General features: G+C 36.5%; 1 protein-coding gene across 1 annotated transcript in view; it reads left to right on the forward strand.

Annotated features, from left to right (window-relative positions):
- Erich2 (glutamate rich 2) overlaps positions 1–11,129 on the forward strand; it is a 25,560-nt gene extending 14,431 nt beyond the window's left edge. Inside the window, exons 5-8 of the mRNA XM_048811967.1 lie at positions 243–492; positions 3,218–3,275; positions 10,229–10,300; positions 10,931–11,129. Of these exons, the coding sequence (XP_048667924.1) occupies positions 243–492; positions 3,218–3,275; positions 10,229–10,300; positions 10,931–11,055 (505 nt within the window). The 3' untranslated portion in view covers positions 11,056–11,129. The remainder of the gene's footprint in view (positions 1–242; positions 493–3,217; positions 3,276–10,228; positions 10,301–10,930) is intronic.
- Positions 11,130–13,822: the final 2,693 nt, after the last annotated feature.

The following is a 13,822-nucleotide window of genomic DNA, read 5'->3' on the forward strand; positions in this document are numbered from 1 at the left end:
ATATATAATTTTTCAGTTATAGGTGGACACAATATCTTTATTTTTATGTGGTGCTGAGGATCAAACCCAGTGCCTCATGGATGCCAGGCAAGTGCTCTACCCCTGAGCCACACCACCAGCCCTCACTGGGATTTTGATAGATTAATATCTGTAGTGTTCAGAGGCTAGATTGTTGGTCATTATGACGGTTTTTGTTTGGTGATTATGTTAATTTAGTATATCAGTTTTATGGATGCTAATAGGGTCTGGCAAAATTTAACTTCTAAACTTTTCGTTGTTCATTGCTTAAATTATGTATATTCTGTTTTAGGTGAAGGGGGCAAAGACACAATTATTGCAAAGCAGGAGAAAAATAATGAACATTGTGTTCAGAGTATTGATAAGTTGTCAGAATCAACGGATGCTGATGGTGAGGATGATACCAGTGATGAAGATGATGAAGACAGTAACCCTAAAAAGGATACTCGTGCCCCATTAGAATTGATGGCAGAAGTAAGTTTTACTTGTGCATTACAATTTAAGAAACTTAAAAATGCTGAAATAACTAATGATTTTATTACTAAGTAAATTAAGCAAATTAGTAACGTATTCATCAAGTTAAATTTTAAAAAATCAATAAAAAAGATCCTTGCCCAGATATAAACGCTTACCTGGCTACTCATCTCTCTTCATTGCGTTAGAAGTAAAAGAAGGTTCTGAAAGTGACATACAGTATTCTAGTGAGGCAGAGGCAGGAGTAAGAGAAGTCTTGGTGCCCTGTAAGGACTGCTGGAAGGAATGTGTTCTACATACTGGGTACCATGCTAGTTGCTGGGCATATAGAAATAAATAAGAGAGAGACATTCTGTCCTTGAAAACAGGCACATTTAGAAATAGTTACAACACATTGAAACATATACTAATGAAAGTGCTTAATAAGTTCCCTGGGAACAGGAAGACTTAAGTGACTGAGAAAAGAAGCAGGAAGAACAGGGATAAGAGAAGGATTTTTAAGAGGAAGAGACGTGAGTGGAATCTAGAAACTTGAAGGAAGAGGAGAATATAGAAATTCAACTCATAAACAAGATTTCAAAAATATGAACAACAGCTGCATATTACACTGATCACATTCTCTAACCATGATCAATGAAACTAGGCATTATAAGCAAAAATAATTAAAATCACTTAAAAGATATTCTTCAAAATGACACTTGAAGTAAAATGAGAAATCAAAATTAAACTTAATAATTTGGAAAATAGTGATAACCACAACATTACAAATTACTATTTTAAAAAGAGCTTAAGGTTTTAAATGCTTTAATGATGGTGATGATGATGATTAAACTAATAACAACAATAAAGGTACTAAATATCAATGCCAAAAACTAGAAAAATAGAAAACATAATAAAACATGAAACGAAAGAAAAATAATAATAATACAAAGTAAAAATGAAATTAATATATCAAGAGCTAGGTATTTGAAAAAAAATAACGTACAGATAAACTGATAAATATCATAACTACAATGCAATAAAATCACAAATAGGAATGAAAATAAAAATATCTTAGACAAGAATAGAATTTAAAATGTAAGAATTCCATTGCATGAATCAATATAGTTTTTATTAATATGCAAATAAATGAGATTTTTGGTGAAATTAGTGAATAATAGAAAAACTCTAGAATTGTTCTACTTATATCAGAAACATATTTTTAAAAAACTTCAAGGGAGAAACTGAAAAAAGTAATAGAGAACGTCTTCTTAAAATGGTACCTGGGTATTCATCACATATCTGGAAATGCATGAGAAGTTTTTCTTAGTACTCAGTGTCCCTGTCTCTTGCTGAGTAAAATTCATGTACCTGCGTGTGGTCCAGATGTACCACACTCAAGCAGGAACAAAAAGTGTTAAGTTTTGTGTGTGTGTGTGTGTGTGTGTGTGGGTGTGTGTTTTTAACTGGTAGCAGAGTAAAAAGTTAATGACAGCTGGGTATGGTGGCCACGCCTGTAATCCCAGCAGCTTAGGGAGGCTGAGGCAAGAGGATTTCCAGTTCAAAGCCAGCCTCAGCAATTTAGCAAGGTGCTAATAAGCAACTCAAGGAGACCCTGTCTCTAAATAAAATACAAAAAAAAGTGAGGTGGGGTGCTGGAGATGTGGCTCAGTGGTTAAGTGCCCCAGAGTTCAATTCCCAGTACCAAAAAAAAAAAAAAGTTAATGACAGGGGCCAAAGTTGTGGCTCAGTGGTAAAGCACTTGCCTAGCATGCATGAGGCACTGGGTTCAATCCTCAGCACTACATATAAGTAAAAACAAATAAAATGAAAGTATTATGTACATCTACAACTAAAATAAAAGTTAATGACAAAAAATTCATCTAGTAAATTGTAGCCTAAATAAGTAAAAAAATATGTAATATTTAATGCTAGACTGGGTGTGTAGTTCAGTGGTAGAACACATACTAAGCATGATAAGCATGAAAGAGACCCTGGGTTCAGTCTCCAGTATTCCCCTCCCTACCAAAATAAGAATATTAATGCCACGGGGAAAAATAATCACAATCAAATAGTTTATTTATTAAATAACTACTGAATAATCCTAATATTTATAAATATATATGTGTTTATTTATGAGCAAAACTAAAAGGATATACATGAAGATGTTAAACATCTCTAGATGGTAGAAATATAGGTGCTTCTTAATGGAGAACATAATGTGTTAATTTAGCTTTTAAATTCCCTACATTACAAATGTGTATTACTTTAACAAGAAAAATAGTATAAGCAAAACTAGATAATATAGAAGCAGTGCTGGAAAATATTGAATGTACATAATTGTTAAGTCCATAATTATTCTTTTCAACTAAGAACTGTTATGTCGTTATGAACTACATTCACACATGAAATCTATATCTAAACTAAAGGAATAATCAGATAAAGTGATTGAAGTATTTACTATCTGTGCCAGTCAAGTCAACCTATGTTTCTTAAATGATTCGGCAGTATGCACACAATGTGGCTGCAACAAAGCAGAGGTGGCACACTTATTCCAAGTTGCCCTGCCACCCAAGAGACTTACATATCCTCGATTAATTAATTGATTATAGACTCACTCCTAGAAAAGTGTATGTGTTAAAAGCAAAACAACTAACCATTAATGGAGTATTTTCTAGGGAATTTATAATTGACAATTAAATTCTCTCTGAATCTACTTACATCCAACGAATTTAATGTTTTCCAGTTCCTGAGAGCAGAAATGGGCCGAGACTATCATCTCGCAAAAAAATTATGTCAGATGAGTAAGTACAAAATGCTTTCACATTTTCCAATATTCCTTTTGTTTCTAAAAATAAATTCTATCATATGTAAGATGGTTCCATTATCCTAAGTCTAATTCCCTGCTAGTGTCTCAGTGGCTCCTTTATAGTGAATGGTTAATTAATATAAGGATTAATTTAGATTTCTAGAGTAACTTTTAGCGACATAAACTAATGTAGACTAATTATCACCACTGGAAAATAAATCAGAATCCTTACCATCATGATAAGGGAATAGTACCTTTATGCTTTTTGTTTCAAAGAAAAGCCAGGTGCTATAGCTGTCGAGCTAGTCTATCTGAACATGCATTATTCCACCAATGTTGGAGAGCCTGGGTGTGCCAGGCACCATTCTAGACACTGGAAATAGAGCAGCCAACATGATGGAATAACAGTCCCACATTTATGCCTACTGTCAGACAGATAATAAACTAAATTGTGTATCATAAATGCTAGATGCTTTGGAGAAAGACTAAGTCGGAAAGAGGAACTAGAAGGCACTGGGAGAAAACAAGGTAGTTTTCAGTAGGCTGGAAGGCCTCCCTGAAAGACTCGAAGTGGAGGAAAGAAGTGTGCTAGGCATGTCAAACAGCACGCGTGCTGGCAGCAGCAAGAAGTCCTGTGTACCTGCAGCAGAAGAGCAAGGAAGTGTGGCAGGTGCGGAGGTCAGAGAGATCAGAGAGGTTTGGCACAGGCTATGCACACTGCATGGGACCATTTGTCAATTCAGAGACCTTGGCTTGTCGCTGAGTGAGATGGGAAAGCACTGGAGGCTTTTGATTCCAGGGGAAATGATCTGTCTTCTCTCTCTCTGGTTTTTAGTGGTTTGACTTGTTGAAGATAGTTGTGGTTCTGGGCTGGGGTGGTAGCTCAGTGGTAGAATGCCTGCTTCACACCTGTGAGGCATTAGGTTTGATCCTTAGCACCACATAAAAATAAATAGATATTGTGTCCATCTACAACTTAAAAAAAAATTTAAAGGTATTTATGGTTTTCTTGGTACTTATCCTATTGGGAAGGTTTGCTGAGTTTTTAAATCTGTGGGTTGTTGTTTTCATCAACATTGAAAGGTTCTTGGCCATTACCTTTCCTCATACCACTTCCACCCTATTCTTTCTTTCTCTTCTCTTCCTGGGATTCCAGGAATTCAATTTTTTTTTTCATGAAATCCCACATGTATCTTTTACTTAGTTCTGTTTTGTTTTTATTTCTCCATATTTCTATTCTTCAGTTTGTGTATTTTCTTTCTTTGTGTGTGTGTGTGTGTGTGTGTAAACACAATACCTTTATTTAGTATTTTTTTATGTGGTTCTGGGGATCGAACCCAGTGCCTCACGCATGGTAGGCAAGCACTCTACCACTGAGCCATAACCCCAGCCCAGTTTGTATATTTTCTATTGACCTTTTTTGGGGTTTATTTATCCTGTTTTATGCTGTGTCCAGTCTGCTATTAAAACTATCCGGTGGGCTAGGAATGTAACTCAAGCGGTAGCGCGCTCGCCTGTCATGTGTGCGTCCCGGGTTCGATCCTCAGCACTACAGACAAACAAAGATGTTGTGTCCGCCGAAAACTAAAAAATAAATATTAAAAAATTCTCTCTCTCTCTCTCTCTCTCTCTCTCTCTCTTTAAAAAAAAAACTATCCGGTGAGTTCTTAATGTCAAAGACTGTATTTTCCAACTTTTAAATGCCCATTTAATGATTGGAAAGATTTCAGCTCTATACTAACATACACCATCTTTCCAACTATTTTGTCCATATTTCCTCAAATATTTTAGTCAGAGTTATTTTATAATATATATATATAAACCTATTGATAATAGGACCATTAACTAGCAGTTGACTTAAATTAAGTCTATAATAAATCCCTTGAAGTGAAAATGTAGTGCAGGGATTGTGAAGGGTCTACCCTCACTTGCCTGTGTCCCCACTATGAACACAGAAGTAGATTGGCTAGTTTTAAAAATGGGTTTCTTGAATCCTTTAGCACTACCTATTTCATATCAGAAGTAAACAGCTTGTCCTGTTTAATCCTATAGAGTATTTTTAACCTATTTAATAAAATACTTTGGTCAAAGCTATTTTTAGAGTCCCACAAACAGAATTTTCCAATCAGAAGGAATCTTCAGAGAAGATAATGTCCAGTGACTTTCTGTGGAAGAAGCTGAAGCAGAGAGGGGTAAACAACTGGCTTGGCACTACTCACGATGACAGTGACACGGTCAGAATGGAAACGCAAGCCTGCTTTTCCTACACCTTTCTTTTCTCCAGTGGCTTATGTAAAACAAGGAACTCTGTTCCACTCATTCTCCATTCTGTGAATTTTTTCTGGAAACTAATTGTGGAAAATTTTATGTATTTTTTATTTCTCTATCCATCAATCATTTTAGAAAGCTTCTGGCTAAAGCTTATAAAATATATGTACTGTCAGTCTGTTTTGGCTATGAGCCCTGCAGAATGCTACATAAACAGCAGGTGCTCAATAATATGCTTGTCAGCCTGACTCAAACCAGTGATTGTACAATAAATACCAGGTCAATGGGGTTGAAACACTTCAAATTTATCTATGTTCATGGATATAGCCCTTTAAAAATATCCTTCCTCCCTTTCTCCTACTCTTTCTTCTTTCTTTCCTTCTCTCCTTCCAACAAGTACATATTGAGCACCTTCCTCTGACCCAGACATGCTGGGAGACGGAGAGAAAGCAGGAGCCAAGGCACACATTCTCTCAATCCTCTGGGGAGTCACTTTAAACTTAACATGTCTACAGGCTCACACATTCACACTGTCCCCTCTTACAGGTCAGTGTCAAATAGTGGTGCCTCTAAAACTGAGGATTAGACTACAAGAAGAGTGGCTAAGGTCCCCATCAGACACCAGGATCTGGGGTGCCTGTAAGAACGCTGCTTCTAGGAGGAAGAAGGGCTGACTGGAAACATGGGCAAAGAGGCCCAGAAGTAGGGATGCATGGGTTCCCTCGCAGAACAGGATTGCCTTCTTCTGAGGCAGATTCCCAGCTGAGGGTGTGAAGTTAGGGAGGCCCAGAGTCTGCAGTGCCAACCCAGGTCAAGGGAAGAACCAAGTTCTCAGGGAGAAAAAGCACTAGTTCTTTGCTGCTATTAGGAACATGTGATTGGAGGCTGTTCCATAACTTTCTCTGTATTTATGGCTGCAGACAAAATGAATTGTTCTTATCTAGCATGGACCCCACATACTTTATATATAAATGCTTATAGTATAGATATTCTTGTCTGTCCCTTTTATCATATTCTAGCTTCCCTACAAAATACCTGCTTTGTGCTTGTGCTCTCCCTCTCTCTCTCTCTCCCTCTCTCTCTGTCTCTTTCTATGTATATATAGATAGATAAAGATAGATAGATAGATAGATAGATAGATAGAATTTATATGTGTGCATTTTTATTTTTTATTTTAAAAATATTTTTAATTGTAGATGGACACAATACCTTTAATTTATTTACTTACTTATTTATATGTGGTGCTGAGGATCAAACCCAGTGCCTCATATGTGCTAGGCAAGTGCTCTACCACTGAGCTACAACCCCAGCCCTGTATTTTTATTTTTAAATGTATAACTTCTGACATCTGTAAGTGTAGTTATATATTTACATATTTATGCATATATGTGTTGAATACCTACTATAGGAACATTCTTGAAGAAACAGTGCTTAATACTCAAAACAGTTTTGTGAGAATCATTAACTCTACAGAGGAGGAAACTGAAGCAAAGCAAGACCTAATTCATACAAGGTCAAATGGCTCCTAAGTAGTAGGATCATATTCCAAGTCTAACTTGAAAGTCTGTCATTTCCATACTCCATTTCAATTTCCTTATTTGGTTAATAAGCTTACTTTTCTGGTAAAGGAAGCAAAGGCTTGGAAAATAAATATTTTCATGGATCTGTCAGGCTAGAAATGGGTCCCATGATTGATGAATATATATTTTTCTTTGTTTATATCAAGGACAATTAATTTATATAAAATAATGCATCCTTATCCCTTCAAAAGTGTACACACTCATTTTCTTGAAAAAAGCCCCTGGTTCCTGGGGTGGTGCCTTGAAGTCCAATTGCAAGCTAGTCTTATATGATTTTGTCTGACTATAGGGCATCCCACCCAGCATCTAGGCACCCACAGCTTCTTTTCTCTTTTCCTGCCTTTTTAAAAATCTGCCTTGGGTTCTTCCAAAACATTGTATCTATCCACATAGGCTTGAATTTCTTCTGTCTTCCACCCAGTTTTTATATAGTCGTAATCGTTCCTCAATCATTTTCCTGCTGTCTCATGCAGAACTTATATTTCTGCTCCATTTCCTGTCAGGCAGCAGGGGCAACCTGGAAAAAAATGATTTTTAAATGGGACTGGAAGTCAAGGGTCCAAAGTACTTTTCTTCATTCATTTCGTTCATGACTGAGGTTTTTGTGCCAATCAGTCTCCCTATTTCTTGGTCACTTCACCTGTAAGTGAGAAAATTGCAGCTCAGTCTTCTCAGGGCACATCAGTTCTGCTCACAAGTAGCTAGAGATTCTACACACAAAAAACAAGGGAAGTGTGCTACAAGATCTATATCATGAGTTATAACCATTGTAAATAGTAACGAACAATGGCTTGAAACCCAAACAGTTCTCATTATTGTAGCTCTATTTTGAATATAGATGTATCTTCAGAAAAGATGGTTCCTAAAAAGCTGTTTCTTTTCAAGTAAAATAAATGATCCCTTTCTATTAGCCTACAGTATCACCTTATCTTGGGGTTAAAAAAAAAAAGCCTGCTTTGTTCTCATTTGTCTATATTCACTTATTCCCCTTTCTAATGTTTTGAAGGCTCCTGCTGCACATAGCAAGCACTCTGCTGGGCATGCAACAGTAAACAAGACAAGTGTTTTCTGCCCTGAAATAGCTCCAATCTGTTCAGCCCCATAGCATTAGAAGCCCCACTTCCCCACATGAGTCCTGTAGTCAGAAGAAGCACCCTGTTTCTGAGGCAGAAGAAAAGAAACCAAACAATCCTCTAGTCCAAGAACCATTCCAGGAAAACTAATAATAACCAATATTTATTCAGCACTTACCATGCACCAAGGACTGGACTGAGTACTTAATATTATCTGATTGATTCATCCAAATAGCCCAATATGACAGATATTATTACAGAAAAGGAAATTGAAGTACAACCATATTAAATATGGTAGCAGGACCAGAATTCATATCGGGCAGTTTTTCTCCAGGATCCTTAGTGGGCAATGCTTCCATTATGGAGCCCAAGTTGGAAAACGACCCCTGGACAGAAATTGCATGTGCTAGATGCTTATCTCAAATCTTTACACACCCGTCTAGGCTGTGATATAAGAATTTTTGATTTGTCACCTAGAATAGTTATTGCTGGGCCAAGTTTCAAACCAGATACCTTTCCCTCACTTTCTGAAAATTGATAAATGCTAGCTAAACTTACACTCCAATCCCTGAAATGAATCCAATTCCAACATTAATTTTCTAAATTAGTTCCAAGTGATAGCTTAGGGTTTATTAGTAAGTGTTCCACAAAAATGATTCCATTGTCAAATAAATTTGGATAAATCACATTTGCCTCTCTATAAGATTCATAGCAGTTTTGAACATCTGACTGGTTCTGTAAATTCCTGTGATTACTCCTTAGAGTAAGTTTTTCCCGATTAACTTTCTTTAACTTAGTATCCCAAATATGTATTAAGAATCTAGTATCCAAAGAAGCAAGTTGGAGAAATCCTGCTCTAGAAAGAGGCTTAGCCTCAGAGAAAAATTTAGACTACTGATAAGTATATTTAATTTCAAGTTAAATGTATAATAAAGGCACCTTATTAGAAAGCTTATTTGTATGTATAATAATGCATAAAATACCTGGGATCCTTAAAGGAAGTTTTTGAGCAAGCATACAGTTATGTATGTATGTTAGTGGATTTGGAAATAAAGTCACTGGTTTGACATGTCAAGATGAAAGCCATGAGTCAATGGAGCCTTGAACCTTCCACAGTTCTCTTTCTTTTAGCCAGATGAATAGCACACTTGATGTTTCAGTGCCCCCTGGGGGCCACCAAGATATTGCACAAGGAGTCATCAATGGATGATACAGAAAGAAATAATGAATACTCCTCTAGGCATGTAGGAATAAGGAAGAGAGACTGAGCTGTAGAGAGATTTGAAAACCAGACTCTAGAAAATTCTGGAAAGAAGTCTGGTATCTAACACATAGATAATATACCAACAAGCCTTAAAAAGTCTGATATGGTCCAAAGGAAGGACAGCAGTCACCTAAGGCAAAGGGAATAAATGGGGCTCAATGAAGAGGGGAGAGTATTGTTAAGCAGGCGATGACTGGTGAGTAGACTAAAGTTCTCAGAATGAAGGGAAAAAAGCAACATCAGTTTTCCCTATGCAAAAGATGTTATTTAAAAGTGGCACCTCTACAGAAGAGGTCGCACAAAGAAAACTCCTTTCCTTTGTGTTACACGAGATCTTCAGCAAAGGATGTCATGCAGATATACTAATGGATGAGATGAGGGATTACAGACATATAGGCACACTGTCTTTTCATTATCAAACTCTCCACATTTGCAGGATTTGTACACTCTTTGAAGAATGATTCTATTCATGAAACACTTTGGCTACTGGCCTATTAGGGAAGCCATATTGAGGTGATTGAGATTGTATTATTTGGATAGGAGGTAGAAAAATATAATAAGGATAATTTCTCCAATAAAGCACCAAATATAAGTGGAGCATTTTCTCTATTTGTACCTGGATCTATCTGTGGTATAATTGTTGATGTTTATTGCTTTGTGCATTTCTACCTGCTCTGACTGACAGTTTCAATCTCATTCTAAGGATCCTGTTTGTTGAAACACTGTGAACCTTAATAACACACATTCTGTTGTCCATTTTCAGTCATAATCTATGAACCAGAAAATCCTGAGGCCAAGGAGTTTTTATCACTTATTGAAGAAATGTTGCTGATGGGTAATTTTAAAAATTGAAATTCCTTTTTTTTTTCTCAAAGAACTATGGGCAGTCTTTAAAACCCCATTATCTCAGGAAATTGTCAAAAATGCATCATCAGAAGTGGTTAAGAAATATCTAAATGGCTGAATCAAATGGTTTAGTAAAATCAGCTTGTCCTCTGTGGATAGAAAAGAGGACCCCTTTCTCACTGTGGGGTGGAACTGCCAAGGCTCCCTGGCTGTGAGGCATTGGGTATAGGAAAGAGAACATGCTAACCACCTTCATGTGTTGAAGGGATGTACCATGATTTCCAGCCAGTAGTCTCTTAATTACCCTAAGTCTCAGTCACCCTAATTCTATTTAAGAATTTCTTTGACAATAATACAAATGATTTCATAGACCTATATTTTAACTAACTTTAAACCTACAAACATCTTCATGCCAGTAATAATATATTTCTCACTTTTTCTACTACTTTGATCCTACGTATCCTACGTTAGTGAAGTTCAGCTTGATTCTTCTGTTCAGAAATACATATTTCTTGGTAGAGGGGAGGGGTAAGGAGCATTATGGTTTGTGTGTTGGTTTGTTTGTTTGACTGACAATATCAAGAAACATTTGAAGCACTTGTCTTCCTTTCTATGGCAGAGAAAGCTCAGAATCTCAAGGAAGATGAGGAAGACAGCGAAGAGGACAGCAGTGTTGAGAGCGAGGGAGAAAGCAGCGAGGACTTAAGTGACGAGAGTTCTGATGAGTGTGAAGATGGATCATGAAGGTCACTGGGTGGCTTCAGCTTCGTGTATTTTCATTATTGTATACCATGCACATATAAAGAGGGAGAGCTGCATCTTTGTCTATTGGTTCTTTCTTTGGTACAGAGAGTTCTTTTCAGTTATCCATAATCTTAGTTGGAGCTCCTTCCTAATATTTAAGGCTTTAGTCAATACGAATTAGGAAATAGTATGTGCCAGGTACTGTGTGCTCTACACACATTATTATTTAATTGAACAACTCCATGAACTTGACCCATTCTACAGATGAGAAAACTGAGATGAAGAGAGGGTAAGTAGCTCACCTAGCCTCTTGTGCACCTATTAATTTGTACAGCCTAGATGTAGATGTGGACATTATGACTCCAGAAGCTATATTTTCAGTCCCCCATGAAGGACCACCACATCAGGCACATTTATGTCATTTGTTTGGTTCTTTATGGCATATATCAACATCTGAAACACTTCATTTTTTGTTCTTCTTATCCTCTCCCTAACTGACATACAATGCAACGTACATGAAGCAAGACTTTTTCTTTTTCACTATTGTATTCCTAGAAACTGGATAAATGTCTGGCAAATAATAAGCTGGGTATACACCAAGTGAATAAATGAAGTTAAAGTTAAATGTTTACATTCTTTCATGAACCATTTACAAGGTTTTCCACTTCTTATGTGTCAATTTACATCATTTTACTGATTCTGTAATCCTTAATGGATCCCTGTGACTTTCAAATTTGGTTGTAAGGTAACAGAGGTAAAAGTAAGAAGAATGTTCCTAAGTAATTTGTTTATGATTTGCCAATCTTATTTGAAGGTAAACATCTTGGCTCTTTATTTTTATTTAGTACTGTGCCATGATATTTGCAGCTTAGTTTATTCTTTAGGCATCTTGTGGCTTCAATTATTCAGAGGGAGAAACTGAGCTACATCAATGTATAGAATAACTGAAAGAAATGATGATAGGAAGCCTTCCTTAATTTACAATAAATTGTCAGGCTCTGGTACATCAATAACCAAATAGTAACAGAGTTCTACCTGACACACATCTCAGAAATGACCTATTTTCATTTCAGTTTGCATTGAACACTCCTCCTCACCATAGGAAAATCACCAGCTGTTAATCTGATGATGCTAACTTGATTATAGAGCCAGCCCTGCCCCATCAGAAGTTCACAAAATACTCAAATTGATGCTGAAAACTAAATGTGTTAAAATGCGATTTTTAGTTTTAAAGGAATGAAGTAATTCTAAGGAAGAAACTATTAATAAAAAGCCATAATATCACAGACCACGTTACAACTAAATCTAAGAATTTATAAGACTTGCTCATCCAGTATGTCTCTCCCTCTTATTCATCCAACTTTCACTTTTTAATCAATGAAAATTGGGGCATTGGCTTAGCCTAACCATACGTCTGTGTGTAGTAATAATAGCTAAAATGTAATCTACAAAGTACTTTTAAAGTATTTAGCCCTTTATCTTCTCACAATAGTCTTATGCGCATGTTATCCTCTTTGATCATACAAATTGAATTTGGGGTGATTAAAAACATATAAAGTTATATGTTAGCTAAATTATGGAAAGTCAGGTAAGGAAATAGAAACTTAGAGATACCAAGTTACGTCCTGATTTTAGAGATCTAGTGAATCTTGAATCTGTTGTTTCATGCTGCCTCACACATAGTTAATTCTAGAGACTAAGTCAACCAACAAGTTGTATCTATATAGACAATTCAGACCCAAACCCTTGCTTTCTTCCACAATGTAAAACACATTACATTTATGGTAAAGAACCCAAATATCACTGGGTGCAATGGTGCATGCTTATAATCCCAGCAACTCCAGAGGCTGAGGCCAGCCTGGGCAACTTACTGAGATTCTGTCTCAAAATAAAAAAATAAAAAGAACTTGGGATCTGGTCAGTGGTTAAAGCACCCCTGGGTTCATTCCCCATTACCAAATATGTATATCCAACAATAAGAGAATATGTAAGAATGCCTACTCAATAGACCTGATAGGAGTCCATTGAAAAAGTTTCATTTGTTTATTCAATAGTTACTGATGGTCTAGTAGGTTTATTATGGGCTGCTGGTGGGGGTCCAGTCTCTGTTTTTAACCAGCACTGTTGCAATGCAGGGTGTTACACACTGCCTGAGGAAGTCCAGGGTACTAAGGGAACACTCAAGAGGGACACCTAAGCCAGGCTAAGCATCAAGGGAAAACCTTCAAGAGGAAAAATGAAATCTAAGCTAAAAAGATAGAATGCATAGGAATTAGCTACAAGAAAAAGGTGTGTGGAAGACAGTGGTGGTGGGGTAACACAACTTGCAAAAGCCCAGAGATACATTGCATCCAGAAAATAAGGTCAGATTGTAAAATGAACAGAACCATGCATGCGGCCGGGGTTCGATCCTCAGCACCACATACAAACAAAGATGTTGTGTCCACCAAAAACTAAAAAATAAATATTAAAAAAAATAAAAATAAAATGAACAGAACCAATGAGAGCTGAGAAAAAAGAGGAAGTTCCAGGTATAAAAGGGCTGGGTAATGTGGGGTCTTTAGAAGTCAAGGTAAAGTTTGAAATCTATCTTTAGAGTAGTGAAAGGTATTTGAAAGAAAAGTATTGTACTTTAAAAAGATCCATCTGGTAGTCAGGAAGAAAAATATTTTATCAAACTATAAATCATAATCCATTGGTAAATTGTGAAATCAATATAGTGAGTCACAAGTAGCTGAGATTTTGAAAAATTAAATACATGAAATAG

The sequence above is a fragment of the Marmota marmota genome, unplaced genomic scaffold, assembly GCF_001458135.2.
Source record: "Marmota marmota marmota unplaced genomic scaffold, marMar, whole genome shotgun sequence".
In the NCBI taxonomy this organism is placed as follows: domain Eukaryota; kingdom Metazoa; phylum Chordata; class Mammalia; order Rodentia; family Sciuridae; genus Marmota; species Marmota marmota.